Raw genomic sequence first — 20,743 nt, 5'->3', positions numbered from 1 at the left:
CATCCCCTTAGCGCCTCCCGTTAGCACCAGTAGATGGTGCTAATGGGGCGATAGATCAGTATTGCGGGGGCGAGGCGAATCCAGCGCCGCACGCCAAATCCGCCCCCCCTCCCCCGCCGTAGCGCTGCCAGTAAGAGATATCGCAGAGAATGTCAACGCCAGGTAGATCGTGATGTCAGTGAGTGTGCAACGCTCACTTACCTCACCGCCTGGAGAAAATACCGACAGGGAGAGCTGGCGTGAAGCACCAGGAAGGGATTTTCAGTAAGGACTCGCAGCTGTCAAGTTAGTATAGTTTCAGTGGTTTCTGTCAGTTTCACATACTCCAACAGTTTCATTCAGTAATTTGAAGGAGGAGTCTTCTGGCAACTAAAAAGTAGCTACATTTATTCTTCAAAGATTCAAACTGCTACACTTGGTAACATTAATGGGGGCTGTACCGGCACACCACCTCGTCCTCCAGGATCTACGACGGAGGGAGCGCAGGCAGTGAGAAATATGGGAACATGTGTGCAGAGAGATGAGGAGGGACATCAAGGCTCTCACCAGGAGGCCTTACCCACCGAGGGTATTCTGAGAGCACTTCTCTTACCTTCACTTAAGCGAGGAGCAGTGTATTAGATGGCTCCGCTTCACCAAGGAGGTGGTCACAGAACTCTACCACTTCCTCCAAACAGACCTCCAGCCTCACACCAGGATGACTTAAAGCCCAGATCCCCTTTGCTCTCCACATCCCCATCATTCCATCCCACTCGCAGGCCATATCATACCGCAAAGCTGAACTGACAGACACCACAAAAGGATGGTAAGTGAATTAATTAATTTACCATAAATCAGCGAACACATATTTACACCAAAAATATTAACTATTCCCCCTTGTGCAATTCCTTAGTGCCTGTCGTTACTGTGCCTTTGCCTACTCTAGTGCTCCTACGAAGTGTTGGCCCACTCTGCAGTAGGGCTGGTGGAAGGGTGCTGAGTGTCCATGCGGGAGACTTCAGATGGCCTTGCAGGCCGCCCTCAACCAGCTCTGGACCAGCATGGGCGGCAGCAGTCTGGGATGGCTGGATGACAGACAGCGACAAGGGCAATGGCGGAGTGCCAGCAGTAGGAGCAGGAATGCTGTCATCCTGAGAAAGGACAGCAGGTTCCTGCTCCACTGACCCACTGACACACTGCCAGGGCAGCACCTCAGCATCCATAGCAATCTGTTGGAGCACAGGTTGCTGGCCTGCTGTGACACCGTGAAAGCTCTGGTGAACGGTGGTAGACCCAGCCACGATGGCAGCACTCAGAGCTTGTGTAGCATCAGCCATAGACTGCATTCCAGCACTAAGACATTGCGCCGCTTCCGCCTGTGCTGCAACGGAAGCTGCCAGATCGCCCATCACACATGACATCAGTTCTGGGTCGCCACGGTCTCTCTGGGAGTCTACCATCCTTTGCAGACTGGAAATGATGGGCTCCATGGTGTGCGCAGAGCTCTGTGCAATGTTGGAGGTGGACTCCTCCACGCTTCTTACCATTGCCGAGAGGCTCTCGGGCACCCTTGCCATTGCACCTATCATTTCCGTGTGCATGCCCATCACCCTTCTTCTAAAGGCCTCCTCATCGAGGTCCTCATCTGAGTCCTGTGCAGCAGAACTCATGCGTGAGCTCGTCCTCCGGGGAGCAGGCCCCCGAGCTTCCCTCTCCCCCTGGCCTTGCTGCAGCCCACTCGTCCTGGTGCCTCACCCTGTGCAGATCCCGCTACTATACTAACCTCTAAAGAACGTGTAGTGCCAGTATCTGAGCTGGTGCCTGCGGGTGAGACATGCAGTGACGCGATGTGTTCTTCCTCCTCCTCCTCCCACCTCATTCTCTACGGTGCCCTAAGGGACAGGCTGCTCCGGTGCTTGCTCATTATCTGAAAGCATAAAGGCACAAGAGTCGAGTTAAGGTGAAGGGAGGGGGGCAGGAAGGGAGAAATGCATGCATACAGCATGATTAGCTGGAAAGTTTTGTGGGGTGAGGGGGAAGTGGGATGTGAGAAGAAGGAGTAGGGATGAACATACCATTGTTGTCCCCAAGAGGGTCAACGTCGCCGGTGGACATCGGCGCCCACCACCTGGCACCCAATAATCTCCAGCACTCTATTTTGCAGCGCAGACAGTGGTTGGGTGTCGGCTGGTCCCCCGCCTGTGCGCTCCTGCTCCCTGCCGTTGTGAGCCACCTTGGCCTGCAAGTGAAAGGAAAGTGAGTGATTGAGTGTGAAGCAATGTGCTTGGGTGATGTGCCTGTCATAGTTGAATAACTGTTTTTGTGTGCAAGGTGTGAGATGTGGGTGTGAGTGTTGGTAGGTAGAGATTCTTGGTGGGTGAGTGCTGGGGCTATGGTCCTTTGGGAAGTGTGTGAAGATTGTGGTTCAGATGGTGGTATGTAGCATTTGTTGAAGCCTTCACTCAACCTGACCATCCGAATGGTTGTTAAATTTCTTCCTGTACTTGGTGTAGGTCCTGTGGACCACAGTACTGCCTGAGAAGTGCTGGGCTACCTCCCTCCACATGGTGTGGGAGACTGGCGGCGAGGGCCTCCTGCCACTTGCTGGGTAGAGCACTGCCCTCCGTCTCTCCACAGTGAACACTAACGCCTCCAATGCTTCATCGGAGAATCTGCGGGCTCTCTCCAGGGTGTGGACCTGCCATGAGTACAGATGTTCAGTCCTCCGGCTCCTTTTCCTTCTTCTTCTGCTTCTGTTTCTGCTTGCTGAGGCAGCTGCACAGTCAGCAATGCTACAGCACCAATGAACCTCCCCTTTAAGTACTGAAACAAGCCTGTGGCAATCATGACTTGCGATTAGATTGCACCTGATATTGGTCCACCCTTTGAGTGTAATGCCAATGAGCTTGGGCTTTAAGACTTGATTTAGGACTCCAATCATTTTATTGAGCAATGAGCATGAATTTTGCTTGCAGTCTAAAGCATTCCTGGGCTATAACGAATTTCTAGCCCTCTATACTTTTAATTAGTGGGTTAGTTAATTCTTTGCAGTTTTATGAGTTGTTTTCCTGCTGGAAGTGATAAAAATTCTTTAATTCTGAATGAAGGGTCCATGTGTGTGGGGTCCGTGTGTGTAATCCAACCTCCTGACACACCAGCAAGTTCACACTGGGGAGAGACCATTCACCTGTTCCGTGAGTGAGAAGGGATTCACTAATTCATCCCTTTTTTTTATTCGTTTATGGGATGTGGGCATTGCTGGCAAGGCGAGCATTTATTGCCCATCCCTAATTGCCCTTGAGAAGGTGGTGGTGAGCTGTCTTCTTGAACCGCTGTAGTCCCTGTGGTGAAGGTACTCCCACAATGCTGTTAGGGAGGGAGTTCCCGAATTTTGACCCAGCGACGATGAAGGATCGGCGATATTTCAGTAAGGCTTTTGATAAAGTCCCGCATAGGAGACTGGTCAGGAAGGTAAGAGCCCATGGGATCCAGGGTGCCTTGGCACATTGGATCCAAAACTGGCTTAGTGGCAGAAGGCAGAGAGTGATGGTGGAAGATTGTTTTTGTGACTGGAAGCCTGTGTCCAGTGGGGTACCGCAGGGATCGGTGCTGGGTCCCTTGCTGTTTGTGGTCTACATTAATGATTTGGATGTGAATGTAAAAGGTATGATCAGTAAGTTCGCAGATGACATGAAAATTGGTGGGGTGGTAAATAGCGATATAGATGGGTTGGTCAGATGGGCGGAACAGTGGCAAATGGAATTTAACCCTGAAAAGTGTGAGGTGATGCATTTTGGACGGACTAACAAGGCAAGGGAATACACAATGAATGGTAGGACCCTAGGAAAGACAGAGGATCAGAGGGACCTTGGTGTGCGTGTACATAGATCCCTGAAGGCAGCACAACAGGTGGATAAGGTGGTTAAAAAGGCATATGGGATACTTGCCTTCATTAGCCGAGGCATAGAATATAAGAGCAGGGAGGTTATGATGGAGCTGTACAAAACGCTGGTAAGGCCACAGCTGGAGTACTGTGTGCAGTTCTGGTCGTCACACTATAGGAAGGATGTGATTGCTTTGGAGAGGGTGCAGAGGAGATTCACCAGGATGTTACCTGGGCTGGAGCGCTTCAGCTATGAAGAAAGACTGGACAGTCTGGGATTGTTTTCCTTGGAGCAGAGAAGGCTGAGGGGGGACCTGATTGAGGTATACAAAATTATGAGGGGCATAGATAGGGTGGATAGAAAGGAACTTTTCCCCTTAGTAGAGGGGTCAATAACAAGGGGGCATAGATTCAAGGTAAGGGGCAGGAGGTTTAGAGGGGATTTGAGGAAGAACTTTTTCACCCAGAGGGTGGTTGGAATCTGGAACTCACTGCCTGAAAGGGTGGTAGAGGCAGGAACCCTCACAACATTCAAGAAGCATTTGGATGAGCACTTGAAATGCCATAACATACAAGGCTACGGACCAAGTGCTGGAAAGTGGGATTAGATTAGATAGGGCTTGATGGTCGGCGCGGACGCGATGGGCCGAAGGGCCTCTTTCTGTGCTGTATAACTCTATGACTCTATCTATGACTCCATATATTTCCAAGTCAGGATGGTGTGTGACTTGGAGGGTAATTTGGAGGTGGTGGTGTTCCCATGCGCCTGCTGACCTTGTCCTTCTAGGTGACAGAGGTCACGGGTTTGGGAGGTGCTGCCGAAGAAGCCTTGGCGAGTTGCTGCAGTGCATCTTGTAGGTGGTACACACTGCAGCCACGGTACGCCGGTGGTGGAGGGAGTGAATTTTTAAGGTGGTGGAAGGGGTGCCAATCAAGTGGACTGCTTTGTCCTGGATGGTGTCGAGCTTCTTGAGTGTTGTTGGAGCTGCACTCATCCAGGCAATTGGAGAGTATTCCATCACACTCCTTACTTGTGCCTTGTAGATGGTGGAAAGGCTTTGGGGAGTCAGGAGGTGAGACACTCGCCGCAGAATACCCAGCCTCTGATCTGCTCTTGTTGCCACAGTATTTATGTGGCTGGTCCAGTTAAGTTTCTGGTCAAAGGTGACCCCCAGGATGTTGATGGTAGGGGATTCGGCAATAATGATGCCTTTGAATGTCATGGGGCGGTGGTTAGACTCTCGCTTGTTGGAGATAGTCATTGCCTGGTACTTCTGTGGCGTGAATGTTACCTGCCACTTATCAGCCCAAGCCTGAACGTCGTCCAGGTCTTGTTGCATGTGGGCATGGACTGCTTCATTATCTGAGGAGTTGTGAATGGCGCTGAACACTGTGCACTCATCAGCGAACATCTCCATTTCTGACCTTATGTTGGAGGAGGTCTTTGATGAAGCAGCTGAAGATGGTTGGGCCGAGGACACTGCCCTGAGGAACTCCTGGAGCGATGTCCTGGGGCTGTGATGATTGACCTTCAACGACCACAATCATCTTCCTTTGTGCTCGGTATGACTCCAGCCAGTGGAGAGTTTTCCCCCCGATTCCCATTGACTTCAGTTTTATTAGGGCTCCTTGTTGCCACACCCGGTCAAAGGTTGCCTTGATGTCAAGGGCAGTCACTCTCTCTTCACCTCTGGAATTCAGCTCTTTTGTCCATGTTTGGACCAAGGTTGTAATGAGGTTGGGAGCCGAGTGGTCTTGGCGGAACCCAAACTGGGCTTCAGTGAGCAGGTTATTGGTGAGTAAGTGCTGCTTGATAGCACTGTCGATGACACCTTCCATCACTTTGCTGATGATTGAGAGTAGGCTGATGGGGCGGTTATTGGCTGGATTGGATTTGTCCTGCTTTTTGTGGACAGAGAGCGGGAATATGGTATTGAGATAGAGGATCAGCCATGATCATATTGAATGGCGGAGCAGGCTCGAAGGGCCGAATAGCCTACTCCTGCTCCTATTTTTCTATGTTTCTATGACAGGACATACGTGGGCAGATTTCCACATTGTCGGATAGATGCCAGTGTTGTAGCTGTACTGGAACAGCTTGGCTAGAGGCGCGGCTAGTTCTGGAGCACAAATCTTCAGCACGATAGCCTTTGCTGTATCCAGTGCGCTCAGCCGTTTCTAGAAGAACGTGATGCACGCCTAAAAGAGGGGAGTGGATGTGATCCATCTTCCCATTTGGCTCATGTTCTCGCTCTCATCCCCCCTTTATAGCTGGATCACGTTCTTCCCCCATCCCCATTGTTCTCTCCGTGCAGTAAACCCCCCCACCCCCTTCTCCCCCTCCCCCCCCGCCCAAGTTCCTGACCTTCTCCCCTCCCCTGAGTTCTTGACCTTCACCCCCACCTCGAGTTCCTGACCTTATCCCCCCTATGAACTCCTCTCTCCCCCCTCAGAGCTCCTCCCTCCGCCTCTTCAATCTCCTCTCTTCTCCCCCCACCCCCCTCGATCCCCTGACCTTCTCCACAGGGAGTCGAGGAAACGGAACCGGTTCAGGCCACGTGCAAGTTACCAAAACGGTCTTCAGGCTCCCCAAATGGAAGCACATGCGCAGAGGGACTCAGAACACGGTGAAAAATAATCACTCCGTAAAAACATCCCATTCAGCAGAGGGAGGGATTTCATACATGTGCATTACGTGTTTGTAGACCAGTATCCCAGGGTGGACCTTCAAGGCTTTATTGTTGTTTGTTATCTGTAAAGTGAATTTTTTAGTAATGCTCAAAATGGAAGCTGCTGCCCGAGGCTCTAACGTGTCAGACATAACGTACAACTGTTATCTTTCAGTACGTCTTCAATTATCAGGAGGGCGATATTTACGGCTGTGTGGCAGATATTGGCTGGATTACGGGGCACAGTTACGTGGTCTATGGCCCACTCTGCAATGGTGGCACCACCGTGCTGTTTGAGAGTACTCCTATCTACCCAGATCCAGGTGAGCACGTCAAGATTATCATAAAAATAAACACACTGCATACAGCTGTTTGCACTTCTTCCGACTGTTGGTACTGTGGTAAACCACTGTATTGTATATTGCCACCTCTGGGTGGCGCTGTGTATGGAGGCATGCCTCAGCTGACTCCACCCACCACTGTGTGGGTTTCGTTCAGACTTGTTCAGTCACTCACGAAGAAGCATGGTCTCTTCTTAGCTAATAAAAGCCTTATTCATCTCTTCTTTCGACTCATCATCTCTTCTTCGACTCATCACCTTTTATGAAGTAATTGATAAGCGTATCAATTTTATTAGCTAAAAGTTAAATGGCGACACCTGAGGAGCAACAACAGCAACGGATACAGCAGACATTGCTGAGAGCCCTCAGACCACCACGCCTGGACCTCGACCCTCAAGATGTGGGTGTATCAGCCAAGTTTGAACACTGGCTGAGCTGCTTTGAATCCTTCCTCGCAATCTCACAGGTTACAGAGGAGGATCACAAACTGAAAATTTTGACCGCCCAGGTGAGCCATCAAGTATATATGCTAATCCGGGACTCTAATACGTACGTGGCGGCCCTCGAGCTACTAAAAGGGCAATATACGCGCCCAGTGAACACAATTTACGCCCGACACCTCTTGGGATCCCGCAGGCAGCAACCGGGAGAATCGGTAGGGGCATTTGCACGGGCGCTACTGGCACTCTGCAGAGACTGCGATTGTAAAGCGGTAACGGCTGTGGAGCACGCGCAGGGACTCGCCTGTGATGCCTTCGTCAGGGGCCTCCAGTCAGACCACACCCGGCAGAGACTGCTAGAAAGCAAGGAACCCGACCTGAAGACGGCCATTGCCCTTGCGCTCTCGTTAGAGGAGGCCCACCGAAACCTCGAGGCATACCCCCGTAACGGCGCCGAGACATGGCAATCGAAACCGTGGGACACGGGACCGCCGCCCCCGGCACCAACCGCTGCAGCGACCCAACCGAGACAGCAGCCTCCGGTAAGAACTGCTTCGATGCCCAGTAACCAGGCCCAAAAATGCTATTTCTGTGGCCAGTTAAAACATCCCAGAGCGCACTGCCCAGCTAAGACAGCTACCTGCTCGGGCTGCGGGAAGAAAGGCCATTACGCTAACGCCTGCAAGGGGAAGCCAGCCAGCAGCGCAGCGTGCGGGCCGTGGGAGCAGCCATCTTATCCGCCATTTTGTGTACCCCCGGCCGCATGGCATCCGCCGCCATCGTATCCAACGCACTCAACCGCCATTTCGTCACCGGAACCGACCACCGTCTCGGCGGATGACTATAGTGACTCACTAAGCCACATACTGGCCTCCGTGACGCTGGATCAAGGCCACCCTCACCATCTATCCAGCTCCATGATGGATATCGCGGTAAACGGCCGCGCCACCAGTTGCCTGATCGACAGCGGGAGCACAGAGAGTTTCGTCCACCCCGACACGGTACGTAGCCACTCCCTCACGATTCTGCCAACGCACCATCGCATTTCTATGGCGTCCAAGTCCCAGTCAATGGACATCAGCGGCTACTGTGTGGTGACCCTGTCAGTAGGGGGCACTGAATATCAAAAATTTAAACTGCTAGTCCTGCCCCGTCTTTGCGCTGCCGTCCTGCTAGGGTTGGATTTTCAGTGCCACCTTAAGAGTGTCACACTAGCATACGGTGGACCCCTCCCCCCACTCACAGTCTGCAACCAACAACTTTTAAATCGCCCGCTGCAAACCACCTGCAGCCTTTGCACATTAAAAGTCCCCCCCCCTCCCCTGTTCGCTAACCTCACCCGCGACTGTAAACCCATCGCTACCAAAAGCAGGCGGTACAGTGCCGGGGACAGAGCTTTTATCAGCTCTGAGGTGGAGCGGCTCTTGAAGGAGGGCATTATCGAAGGTAGCACTAGCCCCTGGCGAGCCCAGGTTGTAGTCGTTAAAACCACTGCAAAACGCCGCATGGTAATCGACTACAGCCAAACCATAAACCGGTACACCCAGCTGGACGCGTACCCCCTCCCTCGCATATCTGATATGGTCAATCAGATTGCGCAATACAAAGTATTCTCCACCATCGACCTTAAGTCAGCGTACCACCAGCTGCCCATCCGCCATGAGGACCGCCAGTATACTGCCTTCGAGGCAAACGGCCGCCTCTACCACTTCCTTAGGGTCCCCTTCGGCGTCACCAACGGGGTTTCGGTCTTCCAAAGGGAGATGGACCGAATGGTTGACCAGAACGCGCTGCGGGCAACCTTCCCCTATTTGGATAACGTCACCATCTGCGGCCACGACCAGCAGGACCACGACGTTAATCTAGCAAATTTCCTCCGTACGGCCCAACGGCTGAACCTAACGTACAATAAGGAAAAATGTATGTTTCACACCAAGCGCCTGGCCATCCTCGGCTGCGTGGTGGAGAACGGAGTCATCGGGCCCGACCCCGACAGAATGCGCCCCCTAATGGAGCTACCCCTTCCCCACTGCCAAAAAGCACTGAAGAGATGCCTGGGGTTTTTCTCCTACTACGCCCAGTGGGTGCCCCTCTATGCAGACAAAGCCAGGCCCCTCATCAAAGCCACCTCCTTCCCCCTGACACCAGAGGCGTGTGCAGCCTTCACTCTTATCAAGAACGATATCGCGAAGGCCGCAATGCACGCGGTGGATGAGTCCATCCCCTTCCAAGTGGAGAGCGATGCCTCCGACTTCGCCCTAGCCGCGACCCTTAACCAGGCGGGCAGACCCGTGGCCTTTTTCTCAAGGACCCTCCAGGGCCCCGAGACGAGACACTCCTCCGTCGAAAAGGAGGCCCAGGCTATTGTAGAAGCGGTGCGTCACTGGAGGCATTACCTGGCCGGGAAACGATTTACCCTGCTCACTGACCAGCGTTCAGTAGCTTTTATGTTTAATAATAAGCAGAGGGGTAAAATCAAGAACGACAAGATCTTGAGGTGGAGAATCGAACTCTCCACCTACAATTATGATATCTTGTATCGGCCAGGGAAACTCAATGAGCCCCCAGATGCCCTATCACGTGGTACATGCGCCAACGCGCAGAGTGATAGGCTGCAGTCCCTCCACAATGACCTCTGCCACCCGGGGGTCACCAGGTTTTTCCATTTTATCAAATCCCGTAACCTGCCCTACTCCATCGAGGAGGTCAGGACCATGACCAAGAGCTGCCAAATCTGCGCCGAGTGCAAACCGCACTTCTATAGGCCGGACAGAGCAAGCCTGATCAAGGCCACCCGCCCCTTCGAACGCCTGAGCGTCGATTTTAAAGGGCCCCTCCCCTCCGCTGACCGCAATGTGTACTTCCTCAACATAGTTGATGAGTACTCCCGTTTCCCCTTTGCCATCCCTTGCCCAGACATGACCAGTACCACGGTCATCAAGTGTCTGAATGACATCTTCGCTCTGTTCGGGTTCCCCAGCTATATACATAGCGACAGGGGCTCATCGTTCATGAGCGACGAACTTCGGCAGTACCTGCTAACAAGAGGTATCGCCACGAGCAGGACCACCAGTTACAACCCCCGGGGGAACGGCCAGGTGGAAAGGGAGAACGCGACGGTTTGGAAGGCAGTCCTCTTAGCACTAAAATCTAAGGGCCTTCCGACCTCCCGCTGGCAGGAGGTCCTCCCTGCAGCGCTTCACTCCATTCGGTCACTGCTTTGTACTGCCACTAATGCGACCCCTCATGAGAAAATGTTCGTTTTCCCCCGGAAGTCTACATCGGGAACCTCGCTACCGGCATGGTTGACTTCTCCTGGGCCCGTCCTACTGCGGAGGCACGTGAGGACGCATAAAACGGACCCCCTGGTCGAGCGGGTGCACCTCCTACACGCCAACCCCCAGTATGCCTGGGTGACATACCCAGACGGGCGGGAGGACACGGTCTCCATACGAGATCTCGCACCCTCGGGTACCCCTGAATTACCACCGTTATCCCCCTTACCACCGTTATCCCCCTTACCACTGTTATCCCCCACCACCCCTCCCAACCCAACCCTTGCAGACGGCATGCCAAAGCCCCAGGAATCTTCGCCAACCACCCAGACACCAGACCCGACGTCGGATGCTGCAACACCACCGCCGCCACCACGACGATCAGGACGTCAGACAAGGCCTCCTGATAGACTTAACTTGTAGTACCCTTCACCCCGCCGGACTTCACATTAAACAAGGGGTGAATGTGGTAAACCACTGTATTGTATATTGCCACCTCTGGGTGGTGCTGTGTATGGAGGCATGCCTCAGCTGACTCCACCCACCACTGTGTGGGTTTCGTTCAGACTTGTTCAGTCACTCACGAAGAAGCATGGTCTCTTCTTAGCTAATAAAAGCCTTATTCATCTCTTCTTTCGACTCATCATCTCTTCTTCGACTCATCACCTTTTATGAAGTAATTGATAAGCGTATCAGGTACACTGGAGGGAGATTAAAGTCAAGAACCTACTTGGGGGCAGGGGCGATTTTAACTGGCAGCCGCTGTCTGGCGGGAAACTGCTCGTTTCAGTTAGATTTTCCCGCGACTTTCCCACTCAGGTCTGAGTTAAAATCGTAGTCGGGGGTCTGATGATGTCATCGGGCCCTGATCTGCATATTTAAAGTGGGGCCCCGCCCACTTCAGACGGGTGCCTTTGCTGCCTGCTCTGAAGAGCAGATTAAAATGGAAAATTGCAGGATCCAGGCTGGACATTGGCAGGCAAGTCGCCCGATCAATTTACGTGCTCAGCCCCCGGCTTCCACGGGGCAGGTTGGGTTAAAACCAACCCTACTGTGCTTCTTGAACACCATCGCTAAAAACCCACCTCTAAAATGTTAAATACACTCATAGCAGTGTGATTACAGCACAGTCCCGCCTTCTCAGGGAGTGACTGTTCAAAGTCTGGGATACATTTAGGAGTTTATAATCAAAGCTATGGGAAAATTGAGGAAGATTGTGTCAATAAATGCGGGGATTTCCCTCATTTCTTGCAGAAAAATTGGGGGTTATTGTGGATATGTATTGGTATTCTGTTGCTACATCTGATTGTTAAATTGTTTTACTATTGTTTATGGATTGCCCACCCTTCCCAGTTCCTGCTGTGACGACACCATTTCCCAATCTCCAGTTAATTGGACACTCTTCTTTCCCCAGTTCACCCTGAAACTCTTTGCCCACTACCAGTTTATGCTGGCACTTTTGCTCCCTATTCCGTCCCAGTTCCCCTGGGTACGGTCCTTCTCTCTCCTCCTGGCTCCCCGCTTCACTACTTCTGGCTCCTACCTGACGCTAATGCTGCTCCGGGGGTAATCGAACGCTGCCGTGGACTCTGTAGGCTGAAGCTTCCCGATGGCACGATACAATGGGGAGATCAGGAATCAGTGAGCACGGTGTGCAGAATCCAGTCCCGTGGCCCGGCAGGAGTCAGGGAGTGGAGCACAGTGAGGGTTCCAGGATGGCACCATTTCAATGGATTCTGCAAAAAACAATGGCGGCAATCTTCTTGAAGCCCCACTCATCAGTGGCCTGTTATTAAAGCAGTGAAGTGAATGTCTCTCTATCTATAAGAACATAAGAAATAGGAGTAGGAGTAGGCCATTTGGTTCTTCGAGCCTGCGCCACCATTCAACAAGATCATTGCTGATCTTCTACCTCAACTCCACCTTCCCGCACTATCCCCATATCCCTTAATTCCCTTAGTTCCCAAGAATTTATCGATCTCTGTCTTGAATATACTCCAACGACTGAGCATCCACAACTCTCTGGGGCAGAGAATTCCAAAGATTCACCACCCACTGAGTGAAGAAATTTCTCCTCATCTCAGACCTAAATGGCCGACCCCTTATTCTGAGACTGTGACCCTGTGTTCTAGATTCCCCAGCCAGGGGAAACATTTTCTCAGCACTAACCCTTCAAGCCCCTTAAGAATTTTATATGTTTCAGGGGGACCAAGGCTGGGAACTCAACATCCAGGGGTATTCAATATTCAGGAAAGATAGGCAAAAAGGAAAAGGAGGTGGGGTAGCATTGCTGGTTAAAGAGGGGATTAACACAATTGTAAGGAAAGATATTAGCTCTGATGATGTGGAATCTGTATGGGTAGAACTGAGAAATACCAAGGGGCAGAAAACGTTAGTGGGAGTTGTATACAGACCCCCAAGCAGTAATGCAGAGGTTGGGGATGGCATTAAAAGGGAAATTAGAGAAGCGTGCAATAAGGGCACAGTAGTCATCATGGGTGACTTTAATCTACATATAGATTGGGCTAACCAAATTAGTAACAATAGTGTGGAGGAGGAATTCCTGGAGTGTATACGGGATGGTTTCCTGGACCAATATGTCGAGGAACCAACTAGGGATCAGGCCATCTTAGACTGGGTATTATGCAATGAGAAAGGATTAATTAGCAATCTTGTTGTGCGAGGCCCCTTGGGTTGGAGCGATCATAATACGATAGAATTCTTCATTAAGATGGAGAGTGATGTAGTTGACTCAGAGACTAAGGTCCTGAATTTAAATAAAGGAAACTACGATGGTATGAGGCGCGAGTTGGGTAGGATTGATTGGGGAATGTCACGCAAAGGGTTGACAGTGGATAGGCAATGACAAACATTCAAAGATCGCATGGATGAACTACAGAATCTGTTTATCCCAGTTCGGCATAAAAATAAATCAAAAAGGTGACTCAACTGTGGCTAACAAGGGAAATTAGGGATAACATAAGATCCAAAGAGAGGACATATAAACTGGCCAAAAAAAGCAGCAAACCTGAGGATTGGGAGCAGTTTAGGATTCAGCAAAGGAAGACAAAGGGATTAATTAAGAGGGGGGAAATAGATTATGAAAGTAAGCTTGCAGGGAACATAAAACCTGACTGTAAAAGCTTTTATAGATATGTGAAGAGAAAAAGATTGGTGAAGTCAAGCGTAGGTCCCTTACAGTCAGAATCAGGGGAATTTATAATGGGGAACAAAGAAATGGCAGACCAATTAAATACATATTTTGGTTCTGTCTTCACAAAGGAGGACACAAATAACCTGCCAGAGATGTCGGGGAACATAGGGACTAATGAGAGGGAGGACTAGAGCGGGCCTGTGTGGGAACACTGAGCATCGGCAGCAGTTCAAACCGGTGGCAGTGAGTCAGGAGCAGCCCGACTAGAGCGGGCCTGTGTGGGAACACAGCATTGGCGGCAGTTCAAACCGGTGGCAGTGAGTCAGGAGCAGCCCGACTAGAGCGGGCCTGTGTGGGAACACAGCATCGGCGGCAGTTCAAACCGGTGACAGTGAGTCAGGAGCAGCCCGACTAGAGCGGGCCTGTGTGGGAACACAGCATCGGCGGCAGTTCAAACCGGTGGCAGTGAGTCAGGAGCAGCCCGACTGGAGCGGGCCTGTGTGGGAACACAGCATCGGCGGCAGTTCAAACCGGTGGCAGTGAGTCAGGAGCAGCCCGACTAGAGCGGGCCTTGTGGGAACACAGCATCGGCGGCAGTTCAAACCGGTGGCAGTGAGTCAGGAGCAACCCGACTAGAGCGGGCCTGTGTGGGAACACAGCATCGGCGGCAGTTCAAACCGGTGGCAGTGAGTCAGGAGCAGCCCGACCAGAGCGGGCCTGTGTGAGAACACAGCATCGGCGGCAGTTCAAACTGGTGGCAGTGAGTCAGGAGCAACGTACCAATTCAACAGCAGGGGAGAGAGGTAAAAAGTAATCAAAGTGTGATGTCACCAGGAAGCAGGTAAGTGATTGGTTGGTGAGTATTTGGTTGGTGAGTATATCTCTTTTTTTTTAAACTTTAACTCTGGTTTATAGTTTCTAAGGTCTCTCTGGTGTAGCAGGGACTGTTGGTAAACCAGTTAACTGTAGTGTAATTAGTGGGATTGATTGATTTAATTTAAATTCAATTAATTAAAGGGTAAGTCATGGCAGGACAGCTGGGCCCCGTGATCTGCTCCTCCTGCGATATGTAGGAACTCAGGGACACTTCCTGTGTCCCTGACAACTACATGTGCAGGAAGTGCATCCAGCTGCAGCTACTGACAGACTGCATTGCGGCGCTGGAGCTGCGATTGGACACATACTGGAGCGTTCACGATGCTCAGGACAACGTGAATAGCACATTTACGGAGTTGGACACACTGCAGGTAGAGGTTGGACAGGAAGAAAGGGAACGGGTGACCAACAGGCAGAGTACTAGGCGCAGGCAGGTAGTGCAGGGGTCCCCTGTGGCCATCCACCTCTCCAACAGATACACCACTTTGAGTACTGTTGGGGGGGATGGCTTATCAGAGGAAGGCAGCAGCAGCCAACTTCCTGGCACCAGGGGTGGCTCTGCTGCACAGAATGGGAGGAAAAAGAGGGGTAGAGCTATAGTAATAGGGGATTCAATTGTAAGGGGAATAGATAGGCGTTTCTGCGGCCGCAAACGAGACTCCAGGATGGTGTGTTGCCTCCCTGGTGCAAGGGTCAAGGATGTCTCCGAGCGACTCCAGAACATCTTGGAAGGGGAGGGTGAACAGCCAGTTGTCGTGGTGCATATAGGCATCAACGATATAGGTAAAAAGCGGGATGAGGTCCTAAAAGCGGAGTATAGGGAGTTAGGAGATAAATTAAAAAACAGGACCTCAAAGGTAGTCATCTCAGGATTGCTACCAGTGCCACGTGCTAGTCAGAGTAGAAATAGAAGGATACTTCAGATGAATACGTGGCTAGAGGAATGGTGCCAGGGGGAGGGATTCAAGTTCCTGGGACATTGGAACCGGTTCTGGGGGAGGTGGGACCAGTTCAAACCGGACGGTTTGCACCTGGGCAGCGCTGGAACCAATGTTCTAGGGGGAGTGTTTGCTAGTGCTGTGGGGGAGGGTTTAAACTAAAATGGCAGGGGGTTGGGAACCTGAGCAGGGAGACAGAGGAAAGGGAAACAAGGATAAAAGCAAAAGATGGGAAGGAGAAAAACAAAAGTGGCAGTCAGCGAAATCAACGGTTTAAATCAAACATGGCCACAGTAAATAATAATTCTAATAGGTCTAAGAGCATTAAAAAAACAAGCCTGAAGGCTTTGTGTCTTAATGCGAGGAGCATTTGTAATAAGGTGGATGAATTGGCTGCGCAAATAGAAGTAAACAAATATGATTTGGTTGGGATTACGGAAACGTGGCTCAAGGAAAGGCCAGGACTGGGAACTCAACATCCAGGGGTATTCGATATTCAGGAAAGATAGGCAAAAAGGAAAGGGAGGTGGGGTAGCATTACTGGTTAAAGAAGGGATTAACACAATTGTAATGAAGGATATTAGCTCTGATGAGGTGGAATCTGTATGGGTAGAATTGAGAAATACTAAGGGGAAAAAAACGTTAGTGGGAGTGGTTTAGAGACCTCCACACAGTAAGGCAGAGGTTGGGGATGGCATTAAAAGAGAAATTAAAGAAGCGTGCAATAAGGGCACAGCAGTCATCATGGGTGACTTTAATCTACATATAGATTGGGCCAACCAAATTAGTAACAATACTGTGGAGGAGGAATTCCTGGAGTGTTTACGGGATGGTTTCCTGGACCAATATGTCGAGGAACCAACCAGAGATCAGGCCATCTTAGACTGGGTATTATGTAACGAGAAAGGATTAATTAGCAATCTTGTTGTAAGAGGCCCCTTGGGTCGGAGCGATCATAATATGATCGAATTCTTCATTAAGATGGAGAATGAAGTAGTTGACTCGGAGACTAGGGTCCTCAATTTAAATAAGGGAAACTATGATGGTCTGAGGAGTGAGTTGGGTAGGATTGATTGGGGAATGGCACTCAAAGGGTTGACGGTGGATAGGCAATGGCAAACATTCAAAGACCGAATGGATGAACTACAGAATTTGTTCATCCCAGTTTGGCATAAAAATAAAACAAAAAAGGTGACCCAACCGTGGCTAACAAGGGAAATTAGGGATAGCATAAGGTTCAAGGAGAGGGCATATAAATTGGCCAGAAAAAGCAATAATCCTGAGGATTGGGAGCAGTTTAGGATTCAACAAAGGAGGACAAAGGGAGTAATTAAGAAAGGGAAAATAGAATATGAGAGTAAGCTTGCAGAGAACATAAAAACTGACTGTAAAAGCTTTTATAGATATGTGAAGAGAAAAAGATTGGTGAAGTCAAGCGTAGGTCCCTTGCAGTCAGAATCGGGGGGAATTTATAATGGGGAACAAAGAAATGGCAGACCAACTAAATACATATTTTGGTTCTGTCTTCACAAAGGAGGACACAAATAACCTCCCAGAGATGCCGGGGAACATAGGGTCTGATGAAAGGGTGGAACTGAAAGAAATCAGTAATTGTAGGGAAATGGTGTTAGGAAAATTGATGGGACTGAAGGCCGATAAATCCCCAGGGCCTGATAATCTACATCCCAGGGTACTTAAGGAAGTGGCCCTAGAAATAGTAGATGCATTGCTGGTCATCTTCCAGAACTCGATAGACTCTGGAACGGTACCCATGGATTGGCGGGTAGCTAATGTTACCCCACTATTCAAAAAAGGTGGTAGAGAAAAGGCGGGGAATTATAGACCGGTAAGCTTGACATCGGTAGTGGGGAAAATGCTAGAGTCCATTATAAAAGATGTAATAGCAGAGCACTTGGAAAGCCATGACTGGATCGGACAAAGTCAACATGGATTTACAAAAGGTAAATCATGCTTGACTAATCTACTGGAATTTTTTGAGGATGTAACTGGTAAAATAGATAAGGGAGAACCAGTGGATGTGGTGCATTTGGACTTTCAGACGGCTTTCGATAAGGTCCCGCATAAGAGATTAGCGTGCAAAATTAAGGTACATGGGATTGGGGGCAAGGTATTGACTTGGATGGAGAACTGGTTGGCGGACAGAAAGCAAAGAGTTGGAATTAACGGGTCGTTTTCCGAGTGGCAGGCAGTGACTAGCGGGGTACCGCAAGGATTGGTCCTAGGACCCCAGCTGTTCACAATATATATGAATGATCTGGACAAGGGAATTGGATGTAATATCTCCAAATTTGCAGACGACACAAAACTGGGTGGGAGGGTATGCTGTGAGGAGGATGTCGTGGAACTACAGCACGATTTGGACAGGTTGGGTGATTGGGCAGAAACATGGCAAATGCACTATAATGTGGATAAATGTGAGGTTATCCACTTTGGTGGCAAAAACAGGAAGGTAGATTATTATCTGAATGGTAATAGATTGGGAGAAGGGGAAGTGCAAAGAGACCCGGGTGTTCTTGTACACCAGTCGCTGAAGGTAAGCATGCAGGTGCAGCAGGCGGTTAAGAAGGCAAATGGTATGTTGGCCTTCGTAGCGAGAGGATTCGAGTACAAGAACAAGGATGTCTTGCTGCAGTTATACAGGGCCTTGGTGAGACCACACCTTGAGTATTGTGTCCAGTTTTGGTCGCCTTACCTGAGGAAGGACGTTCTTGCCATGGAAGGAGAGCAGCGAAGATTCACCAGGCTGATACCTGGGATGGCAGGAATGATGTATGAGGAGAGATTGTGTTGATTGGGCTTATACTCACTGGAGTTTAGAAGATTGAGAGGGGATCTCATCGAAACCTGTAAAATTCTGTGAGGCCTGGACAGACTAGATGCAGGAAGGATGTTCCCGATGGCCGGGGAGTCCAGAACCAGGGGTCATAGTCTAAGGATAAGGGGTAAGCCATTTAGGACTGAAATGAGGAGGAATTTCTTCACCCAGAGAGTGGTGAACCTGTGGAATTCTCTGCCACAGAGGGCGGTGGAGGCCAGTTCATTAAATATATTCAAGAAGGAGTTGGATATATTTCTTAAGGCTAAAGGGATCAAGGGATATGGGGAGAAGGCAGGGACCGGGTGCTGAATTTGGATGATCAGCCATGATCTCATTGAATGGCGGAGCAGGCTCGAAGGGCCGAATGGCCTACTCCTGCTCCTATCTTCTATGTATCTATGTAGGAACTGAAAGAAATCAGTATTTGTAGGGAAATGGTGTTGGGAAAGTTGACGGGTTTGAAGGCGCATAAATCCCCAGGGCCTGATAATCTACATCCTAGGGTACTTAAGGAAGTGGCCCTGGAGATAGTAGATGCATTGCTGGTCATCTTCCAGAACTCGATAGACTCTGGAACAGTACCCATGGATTGGAAGGTAGCTAATGTTAGCCCACTATTCAAAAAAAGTGGTAGAGAAAAAGCGGGGAATTATAGACCAGTAAGCCTGACATCGGTAGTGGGGAAAATGCTAGAGTCCATTATAAAAGATGTAATAGCAGAGCACTTGGAAAGCAGTAACAGGATCGGAGAAAGTCAACATGGATTTACAAAAGGTAAATCGTGCTTGACTAATCTACTGGAATTTTTTGAGGATGTAACTGGTAAAATAGATAAGGGAGAACGAGTGGATGTGGTGTATTTGGACTTTCAAAAGGCTTTCGATAAGGTCCCGCATAAGAGATTAATGTGCAAAATTAAGGCACATGGGATTGGGGGCAAGGAATTGACTTGGATAGAGAACTGGTTGGCAGATAGAAAGCAAAGAGTTGGAATAAACGGGTCGTTTTCCGAGTGGCAGGCAGTGACTAGTGGGGTACCGCAAGGATCGGTCCTAGGACCCCAGCTGTTCACAATATATATTAATGATCTGGACGAGGGAATTGGATGTAGTATCTCCAAATTTGCAGACGACACAAAGCTGGGTGGGATGGTATGCTGTGAGGAGGATGTCGTGAAACTCCAGTACGATTTGGACAGGTTGGGCAGAAACATGGCAAATGCACTATAATGTGGATAAATGTGAGGTTATCCACTTTGGTGGCAAAAACAGGAAGGCAGATTATTATTTGAATGGCAATAGATTGGCAGAAGGGGAAGTGCAAAGTGACTTGGGTGTTCTGGTGCACCAGTCGCTGAAGGTAAGCATGCAGGTGCAGCAGGCGGTTAAGAAGGCAAATGGTATGTTGGCCTTCGTAGCAAGAGGGTTCGAGTACAGGAACAAGGATGTCTTGCTGCAGTTGTACAGGGCCTTGGTGAGACTGCACCTTGAGTATTGTGTGCAGTTTTGGTCGCCTTATCTGAGGAAGGATGTTCTTGCCATGGAAGGAGTGCAGTGAAGATTCACCTGGCTGATACCTGGGATGGCAGGAATGACGTATGAGGAGAGATTGTGTCGATTGGGCTTATACTCACTGGAGTTTAGAAGATTGAGAGGGGATCTCATTGAAACCTATAAAATTCTGTCAGGCCTGGAAAGACTAGATGCAGGAAGGATGTTCCCGATGGCCGGGGAGTCCAGAACCAGGGGTCATAGTCTAAGGATAAGGGGTAAGCCATTTAGGACTGAAATGAGGAGGAATTTCTTCACCCAGAGAGTGGTGAACCTGTGGAATTCTCTGCCACAGAGGGCGGTGGAGGCCAGTTCATTAAATATATTCAAGAAGGAGTTGGATATATTTCTTAAGGCTAAAGGGATCAAGGGATATGGGGAGAAGGCAGGGACAGGGTACTGAATTTGGAGGATCAGGCATGATCTCATTGAATGGCGGAGCAGGCTCGAGGGGCCGAATGGCCTACTCCTGCTCCTATCTTCTATGTTTCAATTAGATCACCTCTCATTCTTCTAAACTCTAGGGAATATAGGTTGGTCGGTCGGTCGGTCTGTCGGTCTGTGAACACATTGGCATATATATATGTTCAGGATAGATTCTAATATACTGGAAATGCTATGAAGTTCTCATTTCAAAAATACTTTTTGCCCTATGAACATCTGCCTGATGCAAGACTTTTATATGGATGACCTCTTGTAAGGTACGAACACAATGGACTCTTTCACAGCTGCTGTGTGTAATGAGATCGGTAACCTCTGAGAGTATCAGATTAAGTTGCATAAAGCTGAAGTATTGCCG

The 20,743-nt window shown here is 49.9% G+C and overlaps 1 protein-coding gene across 1 annotated transcript in view; it reads left to right on the top strand.

Moving 5' to 3' along the window:
- The window catches only part of LOC147121538 (acetyl-coenzyme A synthetase 2-like, mitochondrial), a 169,760-nt gene that overhangs the window by 97,326 nt on the left and 51,691 nt on the right, over positions 1-20,743 (top strand). The window contains exon 6 of the mRNA XM_085981870.1: positions 6,707-6,854. Coding sequence (XP_085837996.1) covers positions 6,707-6,854 — 148 coding nt within the window. The remainder of the gene's footprint in view (positions 1-6,706; positions 6,855-20,743) is intronic.

The sequence above is a fragment of the Somniosus microcephalus genome, chromosome 3 (assembly GCF_052327205.1).
Source record: "Somniosus microcephalus isolate GS21.2 chromosome 3, FLI_Smic_1.0, whole genome shotgun sequence".
Taxonomy (NCBI): Eukaryota; Metazoa; Chordata; class Chondrichthyes; order Squaliformes; family Somniosidae; genus Somniosus; species Somniosus microcephalus.
The sequence above is the reverse complement of the archived record's forward strand: the minus strand, read 5'-3'. Positions and strand labels throughout refer to the sequence as shown.